At 45.1% G+C, this 26,148-nt stretch overlaps 1 protein-coding gene across 1 annotated transcript; it reads left to right on the plus strand.

Annotated features, from left to right (window-relative positions):
- The first annotated feature begins 22,674 nt into the window (after positions 1-22,674).
- On the plus strand, positions 22,675-25,728 carry INAFM2 (InaF motif containing 2). Its single transcript, XM_061551166.1, has 2 exons — positions 22,675-23,034; positions 23,894-25,728. The coding sequence occupies exon 2, from the start codon at positions 24,024-24,026 to the stop codon at positions 24,576-24,578; it is 555 nt and encodes a 184-aa protein (XP_061407150.1). The 5' UTR covers positions 22,675-23,034; positions 23,894-24,023; the 3' UTR covers positions 24,579-25,728.
- Positions 25,729-26,148: the final 420 nt, after the last annotated feature.

A 26,148-nucleotide genomic window follows, 5' to 3' on the forward strand; every position in this document is an offset into this window, starting at 1 on the left:
ATGGTTCACACGGCTGCCTTTGAAGCAATCCGTCATGGTTCAAAACCCGGTTATAAGCTTTTACCAAGTTTTATTTATGCATGCCCATAACGACGTTACTTCAACGTGATGAAGTCAAACACACACGCTTGTCACTTGCGAAAATACATTTATTCATTCAATGATTGCATAATTACTCACACTCTTATCCTCCACTGACTGCGTTATGCACCGTTCAAGTCACGCCGGTAGACCCACGTGGAGGCCCACGATGTCGCATCTCCTCAGTGGCCAAGTGGCCAACGGCATGAGGCTGCAACTCATGAAATTCTGGGTTCAGATCCACATTTTAGTTTCGTTTTTTTGTTGCTAGTTTGAATGACGAATAGAACTAAATTAGAAACGCTGACGAATTTTTTTGTTTCAAAATAATTTAGTTAAAAAAATATATATACGTGAAATAGCATTGTTTCAAACAATAATAAGATAACCGGAATAGTCGCATGCATGCCTAGACCGTTATGGCGAGGTGGACAAACTTTTGCTACTGAAGCTGATGACCTGGGTTCAAATCCCACTATATTTTACATATTTTTTGGCTCAATTACATGAGATAAAGTTAAACGTTTAACTTTTTTTTATTACATTTTGAAAAATACACCTGAACCAACTTCTTCAACGTCGATGATTTAATAACCGGAACATTACAAACCACTAGAAAGCCACTGTGGTGTAATGGATCACTTTGCTGCTTTATAAGTCTGGCGACCTGGGTTCAAATCCCAGATTAAATAGTTGCAATATTTACATGACAATGCAGTAGGTTTGCAGTCACTGGGGGCGCGCAGAGATGATTGTGAACACCCATATGTGTGGAACTCCTCTGAATAACACAGGACAAGTCGGCATACGGCGAAGTTGGAGATGGACCCCCCCCCCCTCGTGACAAGACTTGACGGATGTTGTACACAAGGCTGGCAGACAGAGACCTGCAACCAGACATGAGAGAGTGCCTCCTGATGGGTGCAGGTGGAGAGGCGAACACAGGAACGAGGCGACCTGGAAGAGAGAAGGAAAAGGTGAAATTTTTTTTTTCTGCCACTGAACACTTTTGGCCACTAGAGGGCGCTGTTTCACCACTAGGGGGCGCCATTTCTCCCTAGGGGGCGCTGTTTCATTACATTACCCATTGGAATCGTGATTTTCTTGCAATTACACGGAATAAACTGGTTTTTTTTAGCAAATTAGGCTATAAGCTACCCGTTTTGTGCAAAATCACGACGAAATATGCCCCCTGAAACAAAAAAAACGAAAAACACACTTAAAACGGTGATTTAAAACCACGATTTGCTCTGCTTTCCTGTAATTCGGCATGCAAACTTGCTGTTTTCCCACCGATAACGTATATTTAAAGCAAAGTAACATTTATCTTAAACATTACAATACCAGTGAAATATCCAATAAACTAAATGTAGGTGCCTAAATCTTTAAAGCCTGTAAACGACTGAGCGGTGTTGTGACTAATAGCTCATTAATAACCCCCATGACCAGCACAGACTAGTAGACACTCATCCAGCAGTGGATTGATTTAAAAGTAGTCGCCTACTTACAACAACCAGTAAAAGCGGTTCAAGCGAAGTGGAACAATACCACACATACTATATCCCCACCGTACTTTCTATTACTCTAAAAAAATGCAGATTAAAAAGTTATTGCTAACATTTTCACGGAAAAAATAAGAATAAAACCCATGATTCATTAACAAAGATGTCTAAAATGCAAGACGTCACGTAAAATATCAAATCCCATTACAAAATCAGAGTGAGAAAACCACTTGAGTAAACATCAATAAAGCATTCTCTACCCTCTCCCCGTCTCTCTCCCCTGCCAATGCTCTCCCATCTTTTCCACTCTCAATGCTCCCCTCTCAACTCCCTCCTCTCGCCATGCTCTCCCATCGATCTCACCTCTCTTTTTTTACGATCGGTGGAAACAAGAAGATGCTCGGTGTAGTCGGCACTTTGCTTCGTTCATCATTTCGTAAAAAAAATTCTCTCATCATCACCTCTCATCATCCTCCCCCTCGCCATGCTCTCACCATCTCCCTCCCTTCTCCATTCTCTCCCATCTCGCTCGATCCTCTCACCTCGCTCCACTTCCCATGCCTCTCCCGCTCCTCTGCACCCTCTGCTCCTCCTCCTGTGCAAATAACAGAAGCACCCCTTCACGATGTCTCTTGATAACCCTGCCGCCCTCTGCTTGTTGTTGATCCACGCACCTTGCTCTGCCGAGGATGTCGCTGCGCGTGTCGCCCTCTAGCGGCACGGCAGACGGCGGCAGGCTGCTGCTGCTGCTGCTGCTGAGCCGAGATGAATCCCCCGGGGGGGTCTTGCATCTGGTTGGTGGCACACGGAGGATCGGAATATTTATGAATCCTGGAGGAATTCGATGAGCTCCAGAGCTCTTTTTCACAGATGTCCAGTAGGCGCGGGTCAGCAAGTTACAACAACAAGCAATACGAACACACGATATGAGTGCAAAGTATAGGAAAAGTACGCAAATCACTAATATATGTTTATTTTACCAGCTAAAGCACGCTAATATATGTTTATTTTACCAGCTAAAGCACACTGATCTATTGTGAGATGCTACCTTGGTGTAATGGTTGGCACACTGATTCAAAGGTTGCTGATTCAAGTATTTTTTAAAAAGTGTATTCATTAAAATGTTTTTTTTTGCCGGTTAGCTCCACTGAGCTATGTAGCTGTTTTTCATGAAGCGATAGCTGAACGAAGTGGGTGGGTTATCATGTGGACATTTTTATCAGCTAAATAATCTAAACGCATTGTTCAACCGCCTGTGTCTCCCCGCCTTGAGAGTAGGAAATGACCCCTTGGATGTGCTCACCAGAGTCCGTTCGCCGCTCTCGCCTCGTTTTAAATAAAGAGACTCATTCGCTACAGACTCCGATTCGGGCACTGGCAGATCCAAACAGAATCTAAGAAGATATAGGGGATGTGATGTGAGATTACTCGCTAACGTTATTATTGTTTTTAAAATATATGTTTACGGTTACAATATTGCCCCTGAACGAAATCACACAATCTGATCAGATTTTAAAATGCTAAGCAGGCTTTGAGTTTGCAAAGTGCTTGAATGGATCACTACCACACATAACATGCATTAGAGGCTGCTTGGCTCTGATGGGTAGCAGCAAAATCAATTCTGCAACCATGATCCTGCAGCACGTCCATGCTTCCTGCCACCACCAGCCAACACCGACCAGTGTGGTGAAGTATGGTCAAACAATGACCATAACCAACACGGAGTGGTTATTGCCCTCTAATCACCAGTAAATTAACAAAAATATCTGTACATGTACTGTATATGTTTAGGGGTAATTGTCTACATATTATGAATAATGTAAATCTGATTTTCGTGAGTTTTACCATTACTGTCTGTAGCTATGTGTGATTGTTTGGCAACTGCAGTAGTCTCCTTTTTCAGGCCTAGTCGGTCCTGCAAGGGATGCCATCGTCTCTGTGCGTCTTCTACAGGAGAGGTGGAGGGAATTTAAACGAGGCCTATATATCTGCATTATTGAGTTGGTTTAAGGCCTTTGATACAATCAATAGGCCAGGGCTCTGGGTTGTTCTTCGTGCTTTCAGGGTCCCTGACTCTATTCTCACAATCGTTAAGGACCTTCATGATGGTGGGCAGGCCTGGGTAAAGTTACGTGGCCAGAAGTCAGAGCCATTCCCTGCTCACGTTGTGATACAAAAGGGTTGTTCTCTGGCTCGGACATTATTTATTATCTTTGACCACGTAGTACGAGACGCTTTCCAAGGCTGTACCAGAGGAATTTATATCTGGTACAGACACAATGGGAGGCTGATCGATGCCCGGGTGCAGTCAAGGGATGGCACTCTACTGGTCAACCATGGTATGTATATTCTCATGTTTTTTCGGTAAAGTCACGTAGGTAAAACATTAAAATTAATAAAAGTAAAATAAAATAAAAATCACGACGTTTCGGAGGCAACACAAGCTTCCGTCTTCAGGTGGAACCGTCACAGCCACGACAGCTGTATCAAGTAAATGAGAGATTGCAGGAGCTACCACTCCGTTTATATAATGGTTGTAGAGGGGGGGAAAGGCCAAGTACAGCACACTCCCTATTCATATGGTAAGGTGAGGCTTAAGAGGGTGAGCCCTTGTTATGGAGAGGCACGGTTTGTGACTCAACCTGGCCTACCTAACATGGTATGTATGCTGATGGTTCGGCGATTGCTCCTCGCTCTGATGAGTTTGAGGCGCTGCTGCTGAACCTGGAGTGCGCCACTAAGAGGTGGGGACTTACCATTAGCCCCACCAAAACTAAACACCTGCCTGGATATTTTGTGTCATCCAATACCCTTTCAACTCCATACGAGTGATGGGGCAGGTGTGGAGAGTGGAGAAGTTTACATACCTAAATCGTCTGATTATGACTAATTACGGTTTGGCAGCAGAGGTTTCACTCCAAATCAGCCGAGCGGCATTATCTTTTCAACAACTGCATAACGCTGTGTGGAAGCTATCTGGTCTGCCACTCCACACGAAGCTCCGGGTCTTCTCGGCCACAGTCATGCCCTCTCTTCTCTATGCTTGCAAAACGTGGACCCCTCTAATGGAACATCTGCGTCGGTTTAAAACATTCAGGCTGGCCTGTCTACGATCCATCCTGCGTTTAACCAGCCTGGATTGTGTGAGGAGCTCACAAATCCTTGAAAGATCTAGGACACATTCCTATCAGTGAGCTCCTCCGGTAGGCGAGGCTGCGTTGGCTGGGTCATGTAGCCCGCATGCCCAGCCACCGCATGCCCAAGCAGCTTCTGTTTTGGCCGTATAGACGGGGATAACCTGGCACGACGCGGGCTGGAGAAGAGATGGACTGATGCGGTACAGGAGGATGTGGAGCTGAGTGCACTTGCCGAAAACTGATACCAGCGGTGTCAAGATCGCCCTCTATGGAGGAGGTTCATGAAGGACACTACTGGGCAGTTGGACGCAGTCGCCCTCCAACAACAACGGAGGGCGGAGGAGCGACCCTCACAACGAGCAGACCGCCCGGCGGCTACAATGCAGCGAGTTGGCGCAGTAGGGGGCACAGGTGGTGCATCTGCCAGTCATCTCAGTCAGTCAACCCTGACACCTGGGTCCGTCCCGTTACCTCTTGTCAGTCAGCGCGCCTTCGACACTTCACGTGGCCTCGGAGTGCACCTTGCCTGGCGCAAGCGCCATGGAGACGTCATCGCCACTTAGTGGCGAATTGCGGGTGTTGTACGAGTTAAATGTATGGACGCGAAGGTACGTGTTTAAGCCAGACTGTTTTACGAAGCACACTCCTTGTGTGTATATGTATGAGAGTGATCCGTGTACTGCTGGTACACACACTCGTGCATGTTGTCCGCCTTTGGTATGTGGTAATTTCAAAATAAATTTCTCCAAACTCGTTACCCAGATCTCAATGATGACACAACCTTGAACCTCCCACGAGTATATAGGCGTTTCACATGCGTCAACATAGACACGGAAACGCCTCTATCAGCCGTTCACTGGGTCTAACTAGATTCATGTACCCTGGAGCTTAATGAGCTTCCATGGACTCAGAGAGCGCATTAATTGGGCGTTAAGCGGTTAACATCTGCCTGAATGAAGATTAACACCCGCACTGCTAGAGGCACATCTAGAAACGTTTCAAAGAGGAGGGCACCCCCACAATTACATTTCACAGAGGGCCCTACATTAACAATAATACATTAAATCCACCTTCTATGATAAATATATACATGTGTTTTAAATGCAATTGTTCGGGGTCTCCAGGAGGGGTCATCACCCAGCCCCCTCTATCCCCCCCCCATTCCCTCCCACCCGCACCACCCCCCCCCCCCCCTTGTTGGACACGCCACTGTGCTCGAGTGACGGGGCTTGGTCTTGACCGACACACTGGGAAGTTAGCACGTGTTCCCTCACCGCAGATCACGTGCCCTTGCACACGTGGATGGCCATTCAAGTTGACGCTTGGGATGCAACCGAGATGCTCTTTGATCCCTACGCTAGTCCACGTATGTTTGACCACGTAGTTCGAGAAGTCTTTCATGGCTGTAACCAGTGGAATTTACATCTGGTGCAGATACAAAGGGAGACAAATCGATACCTGCGTACACAGAGCCGGCCCAGCCACTAAGCGACCCTTGCAATTGCAAAGGGCCCCGTGGCCAGCAGAGGGCCCCCTAGAGTCACTGCGAGCTAGTGGGTGAAAAAAATCATACATCAAAGGGGCCTGCAACCAAATTTTGCTTAGGGCCCCCGAAGGTCTAGGGCCGGTTCTGTGCGTACATACAAGGGAGGACTTCCTACTAATAATTGCTACGTATTGATGGTCGTTATTCTGGTGATTTGGTAACTGCTGCTCATTCTGACGAGGTGGAGATTCCTGCTTAACATGAGCTTGCCACGTAATAAGAAATAGGAGCTGACCATCACATCCACCAAAACAAAGCAACTGCACTGGTAATCTGCGTGATCACGCACTCCATCCCCTCAGCCCTCCACGAGTTATGGAGTGGTTGTGGAGGACTTTACGTACCTGAGCAGTGGTCAACATTGCCAGTTCCGGCTTGGCAGTAGAGGTCTCGCTCAGAATCAGATCAGCAGCAGCAGGATCTCATTATCTGGTGAATCACACTGGAAGCTGCCTGGCCGGTCGCTTCACACGAAGCCCCGCCCTCTTCTTCGTGCCTGCAAAATTATAATCCCGAACCAAAAACACTCGAGCCAGCTTGAAGCTGTCAGACTGGTCTGCATATGATCCTTCCGAGGTTCAACCAGACTGGATTGTTTTTTTGTAGAGCTCACAGATACTTGAAAGATCTGGACATAGGCCCAACGGTGAACTCCTACAGCAGGAAATAATGCATTGGCTCGAATGCCAGACACCAGATGCCCGAGCAGCTTCTGTTTGGCTGGTTAAGTCGACTGAATGGGCATAGCACAGGCTAGATAAGAGATGGGTGGATCTGGTACAGGAGGACTTAGGATCTGAGTGGACTCACAGATGACGGGTATCCGCGGTGTTCAGATCAGCCTCTGTGAAGGGGGCTCATGAAATACGCTACTGGGCAGTTGGAGGCAACCACCCTCCGAGAACAAGAAGGTGGAGACGATACGCACACAACAACGAGGAAAGCACCGGGCAGCTGAAACACGTCCAGTTATGCGCAGTGGGGAGCACAGGCGGTGGACCTGCCAGTCATAGTAGTCACGTGACCTTGATGCTTCAACCCGTCTCATGATCTTCATCGAGGTGAGCTTTTGACACTTCGCGTAGCCTCAAGGAGGACCAAGCCTGACACGCGTACCAACGTGACATCACCGCTACTTAGTTGTGAACGGAAGTCATGTGTATGCGAGATGGATATACATTAAATTGGCTAAAATTGATTTGAAGTGCTGATATAGCAACATATGACTGCATATGTAGAGCGTTTAGTTCAGTATACTGGACTTGTGTGCGGGATGGGTTATGGCGCAGTGGGTAACGTACTGCACTGTGAACCCAGAGAACTGAGCTTGATTCCTGGCCTATTATCCCACCAATCAGCACTTACCAAAATGTTCAAGTTTGGTCAAACAACTCCCACAACTGACACGGCATGAAAAGCAGTTCATCCCGCTATGGATTAGCAGAGGCGTATAAACTATGACTGCTGTTATCATGGCCGATGGTGACAGCCAAGAAATGGAATGCATCCAAGGGACCATCCATCGAGGAGATGGAGCGATGAAATCAGATCGCGTGCAGGTGCTGGGTGGTTTGTTAAAGAGTGCAGAATCGTGAGAGTTGGTGACGGCTTGGAGATGCCTTCATCCCACCGTGGATTGATCATTGCTGACAATCATGATGTCCGTCGCTGAGCCAACTTCGTTCATGCCCTGTACCCCAACGGGCAAGACGCAATCTCCACTCCCGAAACAGCGCAGCGACTTCACGCACCGCGAGGAATTTGACGACAATGCCAATGGCATCATGGTGACAGCATCACTGTCATCCCATCGGGGCTGATTGTGGGAATAAAAATTCCTAACCCACGAATTGCCGACGCTTCTCTGAGAATGTTTTTATAAAAAAACGGGAACACGTGCTGGGGCTGAGAGGCAAGAGATCAAAGGGCGCAGTAATGGCATCAATATGAAATAGAACAAAAGCAGTCTTCCCGATTCTCTGTCTTGTGCATTCGGCACGAACTTGAGTGGTATTCTGTTATCAAAGGATCAGTTAAGCCACGCAGAATCCTGATAATTAGTAAGCCACACCTAAAATTGTAACCTCACCAGCTCTCATGGACTGTACGCTCAGAAGACACACACATATGTTATAGAAAAACGTTGTAATATTCTAGCTAGACAAGCTATAATAAGTCAAATATGTAGAACAAGTTAAAACATATCTAAGCTCATAAAATTGCAGTTCTATGTACATAATTTTCTCTCAAGCAATAATTATACCATTTTTGGCTTGTCTGCTTATTCAAGGCAAAAATAATATGTTGTACTGATAGTTTGGATTTAGTTTGTAGTAATCCACCCTGAGGCATGTTTAAACATTTAGAGTAGTTAAATCTTCCTCTGCACTCACGTGTTTTTCAAATACTACAGCATTAAATTTCGATTTAAAGCTTTCGTGACTGCAGGGATTCATCTTCTTGGTTCTTTCGGTAAAGTCACGTAGAAGGGAAGTAATACAATAATAAAAATAAAACATAATAAAACAATTCTCACGACGTTTCGGCCACAACGCAGGCAGCCGTCTTCAGGTGAGAGTCTGAAGACTCTGTCGCCTCGACGGACCTGGTTTTCACCTGAAGACGGCTGCTTGCGTTGTGGCCGAAACGTCGTGAGAATTGTTTTATTATGTTTTATTTTTATTATTTTATTACTTCCCTTCTACGTGACTTTACCGAAAGAACCAAGAAGATACTACAGCATTGTAAAAGTGGCAATATTTCCAGTGAAACATCCAAAACTCGTTATTTTTAAATTAGTTCAGCACATTTGTAAAAAAAAGCTTTTAGGGCCCATTCAAATACTGTAGAGAAAAACATGATGTTGACCGGTAAACATGTTTTTTTAAAGCATATTTTTATATAGCATGTCGGATACAGTAATGCAGGATGATCATCATATTTACCATTGTCTTTATCAGGCACAACTTATACAATAAAACACACATTTACAGTTGCATTGGTCATAAGCCAGTGAATGTAATTTACAAAAGAAAAATGTAATTGTTGAACATAAAACCACTGAAAGAAAACACTGTTAAAATTATTTATGCAAAAAGTATAAATGATATGCTTCACATGACAACATAAAATAAATTGACGAATTCATATGTATATGCAAAACCATAAGTTCCTCACTATTCAATATAAATGCTTGAATGCATTAATACACTCGTCGATTCAAATTGATTCTCACCTCCATGATATAAGCATCAGTGTTGTTCGTGAGCATATTTTTGTCAATTCATAAAACAAGTACTGTTAGCGAGCACCGGGTGCTCATTTAAGGCTGAGACGACCTATGAGAGGCCCATGACCGGTCGAGACACCACTCGTCACTGATGTTAGCTGTGGCTGGAAATCAAACTCAGATCGCAGGATTTGTAGTGCAGTGCGCGAACCACAATGCCGTACTGCTCCCCACAATTCACATTGCTTTCATGTATTGCCATTGAAGAAATATTTTTTTGTTTGAATTATCAACGTTAAGTATGCTGTATATAATGGTTTACATGACCCCTGCAGCCACGAGATGCACTACACTCATCCCAATACGATATTTAGAGAAAATATTACTATATTGAATTGTGATCTCAAATCAAGCCAACTGTTCCAATCGCATTGGGGCAAATCATTACACGACTCGTATCCAATCGTTATTTTTTATAGACAAAATAAACATTGACATGTTTCACTCTCATCGAGGTCGAAGTGCGTCTGCGCTTACACGTGGCTTGATACCCATCTCGGTTGATGGTCCTTAGCCAGTGGTGGACATTCTCCATTCCTATGGCAGGGGCCAGTATACAGAGAGGACAACGGTTGCCAATACGTTGAATGTACTGTCCATCGTAACCTTACCATGATGAACCAAGCCGACTCTAGACCTTCCATTTGCGAAATGGAATACTCTGCCAAGATAAACAACCGAACATGTCCACCACTCCAGCCGAAATCAAGTTTCTTACACCCCCCGCGCCAGCCGACCCCTCCCCTCCCCCGCCGCCTCTGTCCACCCTGCAGGAGAATTGCCTTGACCCCCGTTGTTCTATCGGCGTGTGATGGGGTACAACATGCAAACTCACCCCTGTTCAGATCGAGAGTCTAACGGTGCTGTGTTTTGTTGTATGGTGCGGACGCCTGGACATTGCTTCAAGGTGATTTCGATCGGCTGCAGTCCTTCCGCAGCATGCGATGCCAAAGACGACTTCTTGGCATCCGACGGTTGGACTTGTTCAGAAATGTCATCCGTTGCATCCGCGACCGGCCTCCTAGCGATTGCGAGCTTAGTACGAGGATGAAGACGGCCGTCACTTTGTGTGAACACGTCGCACGGGCCGTCTTGATGCGCAAACTCCGTTTTGAAAAAATGCGCGTGCTTCAGTTTGGATGTCGCCGTTCGAAGCGGACTGCGACCCTCGAATGAACGGTGCCACCCACGTGATCCGTGCATCAAACAAATCACTCGAGACACGCCAGGGTCTGGCAGCATGAATGCTGTCGAAAGAGGTCACGCTTTTTGCACAACGGCCCTTCGCTATACGTGATGAATACAATTGTAAGAGGTCTGCGCAGTGTGGAAGAGTAGGCCAAATACCCTCGAGAGAAGCCTCTATTGGAGGTCCTGATGCCAGTGGTGGCATGAGCGAGCAACTGCAGTGCTGCACCTTTGTCGGTACAGTTAGTGGCATGAGCAGCCTAAATCAAAGTGTGTCAAGTGATACAAATCAAAGGCCGCTCATGTCTTTCAAGATGTTCCAATGTTTCGTTTAAATCCTCTTGCACGATAAAGATTATGGACAGTTGTAGAGAAACATACTGCAGTAGTTCAGTAAAAAACAATTAAAGTTATGAGTGGACGATTTATGTATTTCAGCTGACAAAAAAAATCGCCTTAAAATTGCTGAGGCAGTATTAATGAGATTTACCACATTTGTTTGGTTTTTTTTTACCGGCTATGCACGTGGTAAAGGTCAGTGAGTTATTGACAATTTCCGAAGTCAAGATGCCATTATATGCCCAATTGACGCAGGAATGTCTAATATCCTTGCATGCTGAAACGGGAAAATGGCTTTAACGTGGCGTGCCTTTGTTCGAAAAGCTGAATTTCATTGTTTGCTTTTCAAATTATATTTGTTTCAGCGTGGCTATTGCTATATAAACAACATTTGGAGAGTTACGTTAATAAAGAGTAATCGGGTTTTAAACGCAATGTATTGTAATTCAAATTGTAGTCCTTTAATAATACGATTACTCATGAAATCGTATTCATCCCCTCTCGCCTCTGTCTACCCAACAGTAAAAATGGGTTCACCGCAGTTAGTCGATTAGCAGGCCGCGTGTGGTGGCGTAAAGTGTGGTTACTTCAACTCCTCTTTCAGCATGGAAAAATCGGCTAAAAGCTCTCTAGGGGGCAGTATAGATGGTGATGCTGTACTGAAATGACGACTCCTCTCGCGCCGACACATGGCAAGGCATGACGAAATGGACACACCGTGGTTTGTTGATTTGGCAGGTCGTGTGTGGTGGGGTAAAATGTGGGAACTCCCACACCTTCCAAGACATCTGGCCAGCATGGAAAAAAATTGGCCGTTATATTTGTAGAGCGTTCGGCTGTCCAGAGGGTGGCTGTCCAAAGCTTTTATGTATGTATGTTGAACGTCTTTCACACCGTGCATAGCCAACCGTAATAATCGGAGGTGCAGGGGAAGGACAACAATATAAACACAAAAAAAATAGTTTTCAATCTAGATTCTTTAAAAGTGTGTAACTCCAGTGGCTTCCTAATATTGGAAGGAAGAGCGTTCCAGACAGCCGCAGAAGTGCATCTGAAAGCCCGCGATGCGGTGACCCTCTTTGTTCGATGGCTAGAGGGCTTCGCATGACAGATCCCACCCAGTTGAGTATCCTTGCTTGCTTCAGCACGTGTTGTCATGGCTGCTTTCGACTTTTATAAACACGAAATGAGTTTTCAATTTATCTTCCACTGCTCAACTTCTCAACGCCCGTCCCCCTTTAGAAGTAACGGGGGAGGTAAAGTCGCAGCCCTGCAATAGCTTGCTCACAACACGGCTGGCAGAAAAGCCTCCGCAAAAGGGAGCAGTTGACAGTCCCTCTGTGGCTGTATTGGGGTACTTCTCCACGCTGGCCTGGAAGCTGCACACACTTTCACGGCACCCGCGCACGGGACCTTCCCCATCGACAAACTGCGGTGTAACCATTTTGTGATGACCTGCCAATATTATGGCGCAGGATAAGTTGTCAATATAATCTATTGATTGCAGACGGCTGGGCAGACAAAGAGGCGGGGATAATTTAAGGAGCGTGCCACCTGTTTAAGTGCCACGCACTGCAGCGTGCTGACCATTCCACCAGGCCAGAATCCGTTTAAGAAATCAACCTGTAACGTGTGCAATGTTTTTGAAGTGCAAAAACATAAACTAAACGATGCTTATTCCATTTCCTCTGCACGTGGTTGCTTTCACATCAAAACTATTCGCGTTGCTACTCAGTCCGCAGACTTTGTGGCGACTGTTTGCTTTGACTCTTCATTGTTTTGATTGATTCTTTATTTCAAATTTGAAGTCATCATGAGAGATTTTTTTTAAAGTTAAATTACTTTCACCTGGAAAATCCATTGGCATGGAACATCGCGTTTTTTTCCAGTCCATGTGAAGCAACGTCAATCTGATTACACACATGAAAACGGAGTAAAACTCTAACGATTGGATAATTGGCACCTAACTTTAGTAATTTGTCTACAGAAACACGTTGTCACGCCTCCCTTTCATAAATGTCATATCATGTTATATACACCGATTAAAAACCTTCTTTTGGCACATTGGAATGTTGAGTTTCGTTATTAATTTAAGCTTTCAAAAATAACTCCAACCTGCTACCATCACCTTTTGACCTCATCATTTAGATTCTAGTCCACCTCTCATCACTTCCAAGCTACACTTGGCCTACTTGTCCACACTCCAATTTATTATTTCTGAATCGGCAACACAATGAATCCTGAACAGTGTGGACTGAAACGCGGAGAGACGCAGATTCCACTTCGAATCACAACGAGAGACAGGAAAAAGAAAGACATGGATTACAGAACGCAAATTATTAGAAATGTTTTTGACCGTTCAGAAACTTAAGTGGACTTGGGCAGAACATGTCACGAGAATGGATGTTGGCCGGTGTTTGTGAATAACGGTGGAGTGGCAGAAAATAAATGTGTGAGGCAGTCCACCACGGAGATGGAGCAATCAAGTTGGCTCAAGTGCATGAAGGCACTCGCAAGAAGATTGCTGTATCAAAGGACCGTGAAAGATGGAAACAGCTTGGAGAGGCTTTCATCCAGCAGTGGATATGTCACGGACAATGATCCTGACTTTCAATATAATTTTCACTTCGTGTGAACTTTTTTTTTGCCCATGTTGCAACCCCTGGTGGTAAAAATAAAAAAAATTCACAGTGAATGCCCTGTACTCTAGGAACAGAACTACTGCGCTTTATCAGTGAGCTTCTATGTAAATATCCACGCTGTGCCCACGTACACGGTGGAGTTGGGGAGCCGCTTATCGCGAAGCGCACGGCATTGAGTTGTAGGACATCAGCACCGCCCGGGGGGTTCGCTCAGATAATGATCAGCCGGTGTCCTGCCACCACCAGGCCGAGTAGCAGCAGCCTCACTGCTCCTACACGCGCACACGCACAGCCCTTGTGTCAATCCACTGTTGGACGAGGGCCTCCCCATGCCTCGCGGGTCGTGGGGGTTTTCTGACCGTACATCACCATACTGGTCAGTGCGGATTGGTGAAAACGGGAATCGTAAATGCGGGAGCATAGAAGGAGAGTACAGTACAACAATGTATTTAGATGCACTGCCCTCTGCTGCTCCCTAAAAAACACACCGCGGCCCTCCTCTGGCTGACTAGCCAGGCTCAAGCTTAGCTTGCGAGATTTTATGTGATCGTGCGAATTCCAGACGATTTTGATCAACGGCTTCCTACATCTACGGCATGTGAAATCGCAACAACAGTTAAACTTTTGTACCGACGTTCCAATTCGATAAGCAAGACTTTCAACGTCTGAGGAACGAGTTGTGTGTTTTCCCAGATGCACTGCACTTCAGCCTGACCTAACGAATGAGTTGCTTGCTTTTGCTAAATCAGTTCTGAAATAAAATAAAAAAACAAATCAAAGGATGGAAAATAAATTAATGTAAAGAAATGGGTGGTGCAAGGTCAGGTCGAGGTGTGGGCGTTGTAGTTTCCTTTCTTAAAATAGGTTTTCCACTGGACTGGCAAATGTGTTTTAATATAAACAATGACTCTCGAAATGGGTGAAATGAGCACATGTGCACGTAGCAGTTATACTGTCACATCGCTCGACCGTGAGAGATCGCGACACCTCGAGAAGGCTTCCATTCAGCAGTGGATACATTGTGGATGATGATGGCACTATAATGTATAAAGTTACGTTAAAATAAGAGAATTACACGTTTCATTTGGGCACTTTTTTTTTACTAATTGATTTTTTTAACACATAAATGGATATATATTAACTGGACTTTACGGAATTCACTTCCAGCGCCTCTCGTTATTCCCACGAGTGCCATAAATGTCGCAGACTGCAATTACTCACGCTCATTAAATTGACAATTAAAACTCGACAAGTGCCTCCGTCAATTATCTTGACAAGGCAACTCACCGATTCAATCATTTCGTGCCGCGCCCATTCAATTAATTATGATCAAACAGCTCCCACGGCACGGGGAGGCTCTCATCCACCAGCGGATTGTCTCTGCCGGTCAACCGTCTGTCGTCCATCACCTGGACAGAGGCATCTCGTTGAGGGCACTTTACCCGATACGTCCGTCACTCCCTTCGTCTCACGTGCCGGCATGGTGTTGTGCTATGGCCCGGTGTACATGTGATAGATGGTTCACGTAGCAGTGGCATTTTATTGACTAGTTTCTAAATCGATTACGATTACATGCTGGTGCTGGAAATCATCTTGTTTCCTTCACTACTTCTTCTTCTTCCCAGCATTTTCCCCACTCGTGTGACATCTGCAATCCTGCAAGTCTTTCCCCAATCATTCCACTCCAAGACTCCAAGGCCATCTCCTTCACAATCCATGTAAATAATTAAACTTGTTAATTTAAAATTACTCTGATAATAATTTTTTTAAAATACTAACATAATTAATGGAATACCCATTTACACACAAAAATGAGAAAATGCATTCTCACTAGACCTGGCTCCCATCACATGTTTTACATATTTCAGAGTTATAGGTTCACATGCAGGAAAGCAATTCTATGCCAACAATTAAGTGGCGCGTGCTATTAATGAGTGTTTGAGTAGTAAGACAATGCGTCCTTCTGGGACAGGGTTAAAGCCGTGGAACCTCCATGGACCATGTATTTTGCACCTCAGGAGGACCATGCAGAAATGAGTTTTTTTTTGTCCCAGTCATTGCTCTCTATGTCAGGCTACGGACATGTAATTACCCCTCATTAGGCAACATTCCATCGTTGTGTTATTCTAACAACTAAGCTTCAGAAATTTTGTGCAAACGTCAGTAATTAAACCCCGCAACCTGCACAGCATGCGGAGACCCTACATCCAGCAGGGGATTAACAAAAAGGTCCGCTACATGTACACAGAGACAACTTCCACGTGATACAAATATCAACCACAACTACGTCGCTGCACTTATATTAATGTGCACGTGCGTTCATCGCAGTGGAGTTCAGACATTAATATAGTCCACGTTTTGGCTCTCATCCTGATACCCTAAAATAACCAGCACGTGCAATGGCAAGAGATTATTCAACACCCATTTATTCAACATTGAGACCTTGTCTAATGCCAGGGGTGAGGAGGCCACGGGGACGGGTGGAGGGGGGGTCTTGTTCCAATCAGTGTATAAAAGCAGCAGCACACCCTCGCCGACTCATTGACAATAGGTCTTCCCTTGCCAGGAAACTTGGCTTGGGAGGGGCGCAAGGAACAGCCGGAAAGCAAACAGACGCCAGTGAGATCATGTTTGGACTTTTGCAATGCAGGCCAATCGCAAGAGCACAAGGAAGAGTTGTTTCCATGCACTCTTCACCGTGTTTAACAAAACACCGACATCTCCAACCCCATACTAATGGGCAATGATAATCGTGCTCGAGTAATCTAAACGTCTGCATGTACGTTGAATAAGATCAACAGAATGAGGAGTTAACAAAGCACATTATTAAATTGACACACAAGCCACAATGACCCTTTTCAATCATTCCAGTCTACCCTGTACAAGGGCACACATCACAAACCGTGGTGCCATTGATGCGTCTCATCATGGGCTCGTGGTTATTACCAGCACAGGATTATCACTGGCAGGCACAGATTATAATAACCAATTTGTACCAACCCGATCCAGTGTTTGCTTGTAATGAACCACTCACTACGTGTATGCACTCCCAATAGACCATTGTACTGATGGGTTGTGTAAGAAATTGTTTAATTTCAATGCGTGAAGGATGCATATTGTCTGCTTTATTTATATTATGCTATTTATATTCTCATCAACGAGGCGCGTGATTATCTTGCGCAAATGTGTACCAAATATGTGTGGGTATTCTTTTTGCATATCAGTAAGCTTCGAAAGAACTCAACTGAAATCCCAACGCTGAACTCGGGTGCTCGATAAATTTGTCGTGTGGCGCGCCCTGGTGTCAACGTGGTGCAATGCATATTCAATCAGCCAGCCGCGTGCGTTCGGGGATGAGTGAGAGAGACGAGCAGGGCTTTACCGCCTCTAAGAATCCCGTCGTCCCCAAGACCGCAGCTCAGCTTGGTCTTCACCAACCACCCGTCTCGTCTCGCACCCAGAGCTCGACAGGAGGGTCCGATTGTCACCGCAGGCGCTACATTTGCTCGCTTGCTGCACCCAGGAGACCTGTTGAGCAGCTGTGAAAAAGGAGAGCTTTTTGGCTCATCGGATTCCTCCCGTATGAATTCCATCTGATTCTGATCCTGAGCAGAGGGCCCTTGCAAGTCACGGCAGCGAAGATCAAAGCGACACATACAACAGTATGGCAATATATACCTCTTCTTGGTTCTTTCGGTAAAGTCACGTAGAAGGGAAATCATAAAATAATAAAAATCAAACATAATAAAATAATATTTTATTATAATATTTTTATTATAATATTTTATTATGTTTTATTTTTATTATTTTATTATTTCCCTTCTCCGTGACTTTACCGAAAGAACCAAGAAGATGAATCCCTGCAGTCACGAAAGCTTTGAACCAATATATACCTGTGACAGAGAGTTCAATTGGGGTTGGAAGTGCGTGGACCTCAACGCAGAGTGATTCGCGTCGCATAGGTGCCCCACGAACATACTGTGCCATTGTCATAGGGAGAAATTATATCGAGAGAAGAGGCACAGTTGAATTCAAAGCCACTCTACATGCCTCCTCCCACCAAAACCGACACACTCATTACATCTGTTACCGGTCTCCTCTGTGAGACATGAATCCACCGCGCTCACGATATTCAATCACCTGCTGAGAAGCATCTCGAAAGAGGGTCACCAGAAATCAGTGGGCTCACTGCACACGTGCCACCCTGTGGTTTGCAGTGAATTGGCGAGGCTCTGGAATACATGCAGTCGATTAAAAGGCAGATGACACACGGCCAATCTTGCAATGTAACAAAAAATAATAAATCGAGTCAATTGCTGCGGCTACAATTGTCAGACGCAGATTTACAAATGTAAACGTGTGTCAGTCCGCTGCCGGACGAAGGCTTCCCCACGCCGTGTTGGTGCTGGTGATTTGTTTTGACCATACTTCACCGCCCTGGTCAGTGCGGGGTGGTGGCCGATCACTCGCTACTGAAGTGAGTTCGCCTGAGCCGCTGCCATACTCGGGAAATAGAACTCAGGTTCGCTAACCACTGCGTCACCACTCGCTCATTAATATAATTACTTACAGTATTAAAACAACATATATATATAACTTTAGCCAAATAATACCTAACCGAAGACATCCAATTGATGTTAAAACATTAACTAACAGTGGTTTACATTCCGCTGTTACTGTAGTGACACATTAAGACAATTTGCCAATGAAATGGGTGATCCGTTTATAGATACCCCATTGGTTTATTACGGCCCTCTTACTTGCTTCGCGACAGATGCTTCACGACTGTATTGTGAACGCAACGGCTCCATATTTTACACGGAGTGTTCCAATATGTATCAGGTATACTGTGTGTGTGTGTATATATAGGTGAGAAACAGGTGGAGGCTTTGAAATAAAATTTAACAATTTCTGCGTGCAATCCCGCTGCCACTGTTTAGTGGGGTGTCTATAAATGGATCGGCTGAATTTTAGCGAATTACACATTGAGAATAGGTTTTACCCCTTTTTTCTGACAACAAAACAGGTGTTAAGATGTTAAAACAGCAAACTGAAACCTTTCACAAGAATTCATGTCTGCATTTAACACCGTTTGAGACTAGGCTCGAAAGAAAGCTATCTCTGGTGTTGACCAATCAATTTTAAGCCAATGCATCATATTACCAGAGTATGCTTTTTGTTTTTATTCTGACCACAAGTATTGTGGTTAATGGTACTGATGTAAACGACACTGATTTTGAAATTCCGTTCCGTAATCGGGTCGGCAGATGGCAGTACTGCATCGGGTAATTTGACGAATTCACATTTAACATCATAGATTTATCGCCCTGCGCGGTGTTGTGAGGCGTGTAACCCCGCCTCCTCTCTCCACTCCAATGACTCGATTCAATGATGCATTCCTATTGTCTCGTTTTCACTCGCTCATTTATATTTCCTCGACTTTTGTTTCTGTCCTTGAGTTCAGTCTCGTTCCCTAAAACTCAACTTTTTATTTTACCAGGTAAGGCCCACTGAGCTATAAAACTATTTGTTGGTCAAAAATGAAAGCTCAATTAAGTGGTTTATCGGGTGGAAGCTTATAGCAGCCAAATACTCTAAAAGCATGTTGATTATAAATGTAGGGGGGGGGGGGGAACCAGAGGACCCGAAGAAAAATCCATACGAGCCACGGGCAGAGAGAGAGAGAACATGCAAACTCCAAATATACAGCAGGCGGGATCGGACCCACGACCTCCATCTCGCCGTCGTGACGCCCTGACTCATGTCAGCCCGGTGACCCAGCACTGTGGAGGCAAGGGGCTTTTGGGTCGCACAGATGTTGAGAAACTCTCTCTGCTCGCGGGCATCGAGGAAGTTGTCTTAACCCTGGTTCGCCAGGAGACGGCGGTACAGCTACAATGTGGACTCCACCTGCTCCAGATTTTAAGCTTTCGTGACTGCAAGGATTCATATTCTTGGGTTTTTTTCGGTAAAGTCACGTAGGTAAAAAATTACAATTAATAAAAGTCAAATAAAAATAAAATAAAAATCACGACGTTTCGGAGGCAACACAAGCTTCCGTCTTCAGGTGGAACAGTCACAGCACGATAGCTGTATTGATACAGTCACAGCACGATAGCTGTATTGATACAGTCACAGCACGATAGCTGTATTGATACAGCTATCGTGCTGTGACTGCTCCACCTGAAGACGGAAGCTTGTGTTGCCTCCGAAGCGTCGTGATTTTTATTTTATTTTTATTTTATTTTTATTAATGTAATTTTTTTACCTACGTGACTTTACGGAAAAAAACTAAGAATATCCACCTGGTCCGTCTGTATGGGCTCGAGTGTTTCCCTCTCGCACGCGTGTGTGTTCTCCAGATGCTCCAGTTTCCGCCCACATGTGAAACACCCATTAAATGGCCGACAAACACCTTGATATATAGAGAAACACAGAACTTGGGCAAGTTTGGCAACCTGCTCATCGCGTGGCTGCGTTCCTGTTTGTCTGTGATTCCTCACGTCTCCGAGTCGGTATCTCTGCGAGCAGGTGGATACTGTGTTGCGTTCCAGATTGAATTTATCATGAGTAACATTGAGTTATGAATATAATTTTCTGAAATTAAGAGCACTATCAGAATCTGATGCGCAGAATTTCATGCATGCATCGTGTCCGTTATATCTGTTGTAATCGATTCGTTAATTGATAATTATTGTGCATATTCACATGACTCCATCAGAGGCAAAGCTCTTCATTGGACGTAAATGTTCACGAAAATATTTTTTGGGATAGCTTGTTTCATAGTGATGGGTTGGACATTAACAGCAGTGTGCCCTGAGTTCAGTACAGTCATCATGTATAAATGACCATCTCACACGACCTCGTGGTCACACAATCCGTCTATCTGTCACACACCAGAGATGATTTCGTCACCCCCTCTCTGCGGTGTCCGTCCTCTGAGTCGTGCGTGCTCTCTGCTTCGGTTGCCACTCCGTTGTCAGTCCTGACTGTTGTCCATCACCCCGTCGAGTTACGTGTCCTGCCCGATCACACTTTTCTTAAGTCAACAAGAGACCTCAACGTTGCATTTGTTCTCTCATCCACGTGTTTCTTGCCTGTCTAACAGTCTAATTCCAAGCATTGACGTGCATCCTTGCGTATTTGTCAGCTTTTCTTCCATTATAATTGTCGATGTCCGTATTTCCAGCTGATTGCAACCTTTATCCTGTAGGCACACTAAGGTATTTTGTCATTATCAAGTTCTATTTTCCAAAAGCACTCAACCCTGTTCTCACTCCGGCTTAATTTCATCCTTTGAACCCAGTCCGCTAGTAATTGCCCGAGGTATAGATACTAGGATGTGGCTTCCAGTGGTGTCACCGTTAGCAACATGTGCCCATTTGGTTATCGAACTTCTTACACCTGATTTTAATTTTACTTGTGTTTATCTTGAGCTGAACTTGCAGTTTCTTTATTACGTGTTTCAGTCTCTATAATTATATTTCCATTTGTAATTATAACGACGGTGTCACCAGCAAAACTAAGATGGTTGATCATTCATATTTACCGTATTTCTTTTTTTTCAATCTGATTCCTTTTGCCTGACTCTCGTTCTGATATGTAATGTTACTTTAGGCAATCTTCGTGTTCCATTATATAAATCCATTTTGTCAAGCCTTTCTAGATTATTTTTTCTTTAAGAATCGGTTTGTGACAGCTCTGATTACTTCATCAATTTATACTCAATCAAATAAAGTATCATAGTCTGATTGATAGTATATATGTGGGAAACATTACTTCGGCTTACTCACGTGGCTCATTGGCCAGTAAATTGCCCATTCATTGTTCCCAAATGATCTCCGTGAACAATTTATATAGGAGACGAGTGATTCTGTAATTGTTCAAGTTAGTTTACCTCCATTGTTGAAGAAGAATGGGAGATTATTACATGATTGAGGTATTGCATTTATATCCAAACGTCTAGTAAATATGTCCGCAATTTTTTTTCCAAAAAGCTGGTCAATTCTTTGTTGGTGTCCACAGTTATTCCAAAATTGTCCAGGAGCTTTCATTTCTTAATACTACAAAGGGCAGTGTTACATTTTTCAAGCATTATCCCTCTGGTACATGTTTCTCTTCATCTGAAATGTAATTTGGTTTATGGTTTTAAAAGAAGTAACTTTACATTTATTTTAAAATTTAAACTTCGCTAAACATAAGACATAAACAGAAAACAATTAAGATGTGTTAATTATCAAATGGGTTATGTTTAAATCAGATTGGACAAGCATCGTACAAGCTGTTATCGGTGTTATAAATAATTCCATCCTAAAAACCGTGGCAAATGTATTTGATACTATTTAATTTACCTCTTGAGAAAATTTAACACAATGACAATATGACAAAAAGAGTATTAAACAGTTAATTATAATCGCAAGGCAAATCTTTCTGCCGTCAAACGAGAACTAATATCATGGGAGATATCTTTGTACAACAAACCAATTCGTTTTCTGTAGCTTACGATTAAAAGACGCAGGGATTAACAGAGTGAAACACAGTTGTGCACCTACACAGTGCTCAGCTCGTTACCACACATGGCATGCGGCGTTGTACACCCGGAAAAAAACCCAGCAATTCTTGCCGGAATGTAACCGCAATCTGAAACTGCGTGTTTATTTTAGCATCTCACAAGCTGAGGCGGAGAGGGATGGGGGAGAGGGATGGGGGAGCAGACCAGCCCTGAAACCTTCCCGTGGGAATTGCAGCAGCGGTTCGATGACAACCCACACCAACCACCACGACTGCCCAACTACTGTAATAAACTGGCTGCCACATTGCTGAAGCTGCTACTGCAGCTGCAGCTGCTATGCGTGTTGGGGCGGCGACGGCGGGAGGGGGGGGGGGGGGACGAGTGCGCTTTCGTTACAATACTTACGGTAAGATATGGCAAGCGGTGACAAGAGGAAATTGCCAGCAAGGCGGCCCTGATGCTCGAGTCGCACTGTATCAGCTGCAGATTTCTTTCCAGCCGTTTCGGCCGCCCGTAGTCGTGCGTCACAACGCAACGGGACTGGCTCCCGAATAAACGGGGCCCGTACGACCTGCTCAGAGTCCCGCCCACAGATTCAGCACCTCGGACAGCAGGCGCTACGGTGCCAGCACGGGCGCAGGGGAGCCTCATGCTGAACGACAATGCCGCTGCCTTGGCGGCGGTGGCCTGCGTCTCAACTTGACGAGGAGCTCAGCCAGTTGTGGAAGCTTCGCGGGCCCAGCAGTCTCGTCTAAGGTCAAGATTCGCGGAAATGAAAGGCGAAATATCCCTTTGAAGGTAACAACAACAACACAAACACAAGCGGTGGTGTGTATGTGATGTACGGTAAATAACGTGGACGTGCCATGTGGCTAGATAGCATGCCGGGTACGCGCACGTCTGTGTCAAATTGATTTTTATTGTCCATTTGTCTTCTGCTGTGGCTTATACTCAGCTGTACTGTATGTATGCCGTGTGGATGGCGTAGCAAATAACTTGCACTGAGATCGCTCGGTCCAGCATTGTTCAATCGACGCTCAATGCACGCCTTGGCTCTGTGCGGATATACATGGACAGTCTTTAGGAATGTAATTGTTTTGCATTCTCAGTTAACTGCTAAATCTATCCAACTTTTAAACAGCTCATGAATACAAGTTAATTTCAATGCTATAGTTTTTTTTATATATCTGTATTTAAAGACGAATATGCAATACTGTATGTAAAGTGAACAAAAGTCAATCGTTCGACTGTACTTCTATGTCCTCGCCTCAATCCTCGCTCGCTGCCTTCTCCGCACTGCACTGACCAGCGTGGAGAAGTATGGCCAATCGACCCCGATGACCCACGTGGCGTAGGGTGACTATCCTATAGCAGTGGGTTGACAAAGGGCTGCACGTGTACTGTACATTATATCTATGCAATTAAACAATCTGCATTATTATATCGGCAGTACTTCATCTAGCGTGAAATAATTCATATTTATGGGATACGGCCCGAACTGCCACATCTCAAAACTGTCAAAGCAAGTGCCATTATACAGTCTCATGGGGGAACAATGATATTCAAAGGCTGCCAGCCGTGTAATGTGCAGTGAACCCATGTCAAAGTTCACCAACAACAAAGTTTTCTTTTTTTCTTTAAATTCTCACTTGCACAGGAGAGAGAATTGTGTGCGCGGAGAGGTCATCGGTGCTGCCCAGTCTAGGGGCGGCGGGCGGGGGGGGGCATAAACCCGTGGCGCAAAGGGAATCGAGACACATCTCAGAGTGGCGCTGCGAAACCCACCGATGAACGAGCGCGACGCCATGGGCTCTCGGCCCGCCGGCGAGCGGCCAGGCAAGGCCCCCACCTACACGGGCGACAAGAAAGCCAAACTCGCCGCCAAGACGAATCGCAAGTGGGTGCGGCTGGCGACGGTTTTCGCCTACGTCCTCTCCGTCTCGTCGGCTGCGATCGTGCTGGCCGTTTACTACTGCATCTTCTGGAAGCCCGTCAACGTCCCGGCGGACGGGGCGGTCGTCCCCAAAGCCACCGCGGCGGCACCGGTCGGCGTCGTGAGCACCGTCCTGCCGAGCGCGCCGGTCACCGACGGTCGCGGGGAGACGTCCCGCGCCGCGCCGCCGGTAGTCGGCCCGCCCAGCGCCGCAGAGACGTCCGCCGGGACTCGAACGGAGCGCCGGCACTTGCACGGCGAGGACACGGAAGCAAGGTCTGATCACTTCGGAAAGAGCACCCTCTTGGATTACTACACGTCTCCGTTGCCCTTGGAGGACGCGGCCGCAGAGCAGCGTTACAGCACGGAGCCGCATTGGTCAAGTGGGAAGAAGAACGACTATAATTAAACAACACACCTGGGCTAACACAAAGACTACGTTTGGCTTCTATCTTGGTTTGGGCCAATGCTTCGCGTTGCCTGTAGCTCAACGACATATCTAGAAATGTCGGCATGGTGTGCGCTACATTTAACACGGTGTTACCCATAACGTCAGCGTACAACGATGCTTCGCTTGATTTTTTGTTCCTGGTAAGCAAAAGGGCCCCCATCACATGGCTTTGGTGAGCCCGTGATCTCATGTCACAGGTACAAACACGGCGCAGACACACGCCAGAGTGCGGGGGCCATCTGCGGCAACCGGGTTGTGGATGTGCTCTAAGCGCATGTGGAAGTGCTTTCTCAAGTAGAAACCCATAACCTGGGAGTGGGCGCGGCAAAATGCGTGATCATTAAAAAGGGCAAAATATTTACTGTTACTTTTTTAAAATGTGTATGTCTAGAAAACAACCTGAAGAAAACATTTTCAATAACTTTAGTAGATGAATGTCACTCGTTTGTCCTTGCTTCCTTTACCAAGTAACAACGTGTTTCCCCTGTCTGCGTTTCACAAGTTTACCAAACAACACAACACTTTGAATGTCGATCATCGTGTTCGAGTTCTCCTGCCTGTCTCACAAGCCTCTCCAGAAAGCGACTCATGATAAACAGTCAAATCAAGATGTCATTGGTCATTGGGATATGGGAGCAAACATCTCGAAAATAACGTAAGGTTTTCTTCAATAAAATGTATGTAACAAAGATACACTTAAAACGTTTGTCCAAATATAAATATATAGAGTTGTGGTTGTGTGCAATACATGACCTGGAATGCATTGTTATGGGACCTGAATTGTCAAAAAGTCATTAAAACTAAAAATAGCTTCAAGCCACAAGGAAGTGTGTTGAAGACATCTAAGCAAAGACCCGACTGGATGACGTAATGTAGCAAAACAGTGTTAATGATGGTAACCGGGTATGTCCTTCATGAACGGGAAATAAAAGATGAACCACAGTGCGAGTGTGGCCATGCAACCGAAACTATGGGCCATATAGAAACCCACAGTATTTACACCATTGGAACCTCATTTGCCAATAAAAAATATGATAATTATTTTTTTACCCTTTTATCTGGCAACAAAACTGACACCTTTTTTTACAAGGAGTAATGTTTACATAGACCACAATACCTGCAGTTATAATGCAAACAAAAAACATAACTCTGATCATGTATGCACTGTCCTTGAAGTTGATTGGTCCACACCTGAGACAGCTTTCCTTAGAGCTTAGTCTCACATGGGTTGGACCAGATGACGCCAAAAGGCGCACTGCGCCTAGTGAGACTAGGCTCTAAGGAAAGCTGTCTCTCGGGTGTGGACCAATCAACTTCAAGGACCGTGCATACATTATCAGAGTTATGTTTTTTGTTTGCATTATGACTGCAGGTATTGTGGTCTATGCAAACATGACTCCTTGTAAAAAAAGGTGTCAGTTTTGTTGCCAGATAAAAGGGTAAAAAATCAATTATCAAACCCACAGTAGTCTGCGCGACTTCAACGGAGGAAAAGCAAAACGACACGAACTCTCTCCTGAAGCCTTCT

The sequence above is a fragment of the Lethenteron reissneri genome, chromosome 14 (genome assembly GCF_015708825.2).
Source record: "Lethenteron reissneri isolate LAM-NWPU_2019-01 chromosome 14, ASM1570882v1, whole genome shotgun sequence".
In the NCBI taxonomy this organism is placed as follows: Eukaryota; Metazoa; Chordata; class Hyperoartia; order Petromyzontiformes; family Petromyzontidae; genus Lethenteron; species Lethenteron reissneri.

What these genes read in the sequence shown, in the direction of transcription:
- INAFM2 (XM_061551166.1), top strand. Translation starts at nt 24,024, where the DNA reads ATGAACGAGCGCGACGCCATGGGCTCTCGGCCCGCCGGCGAGCGGCCA.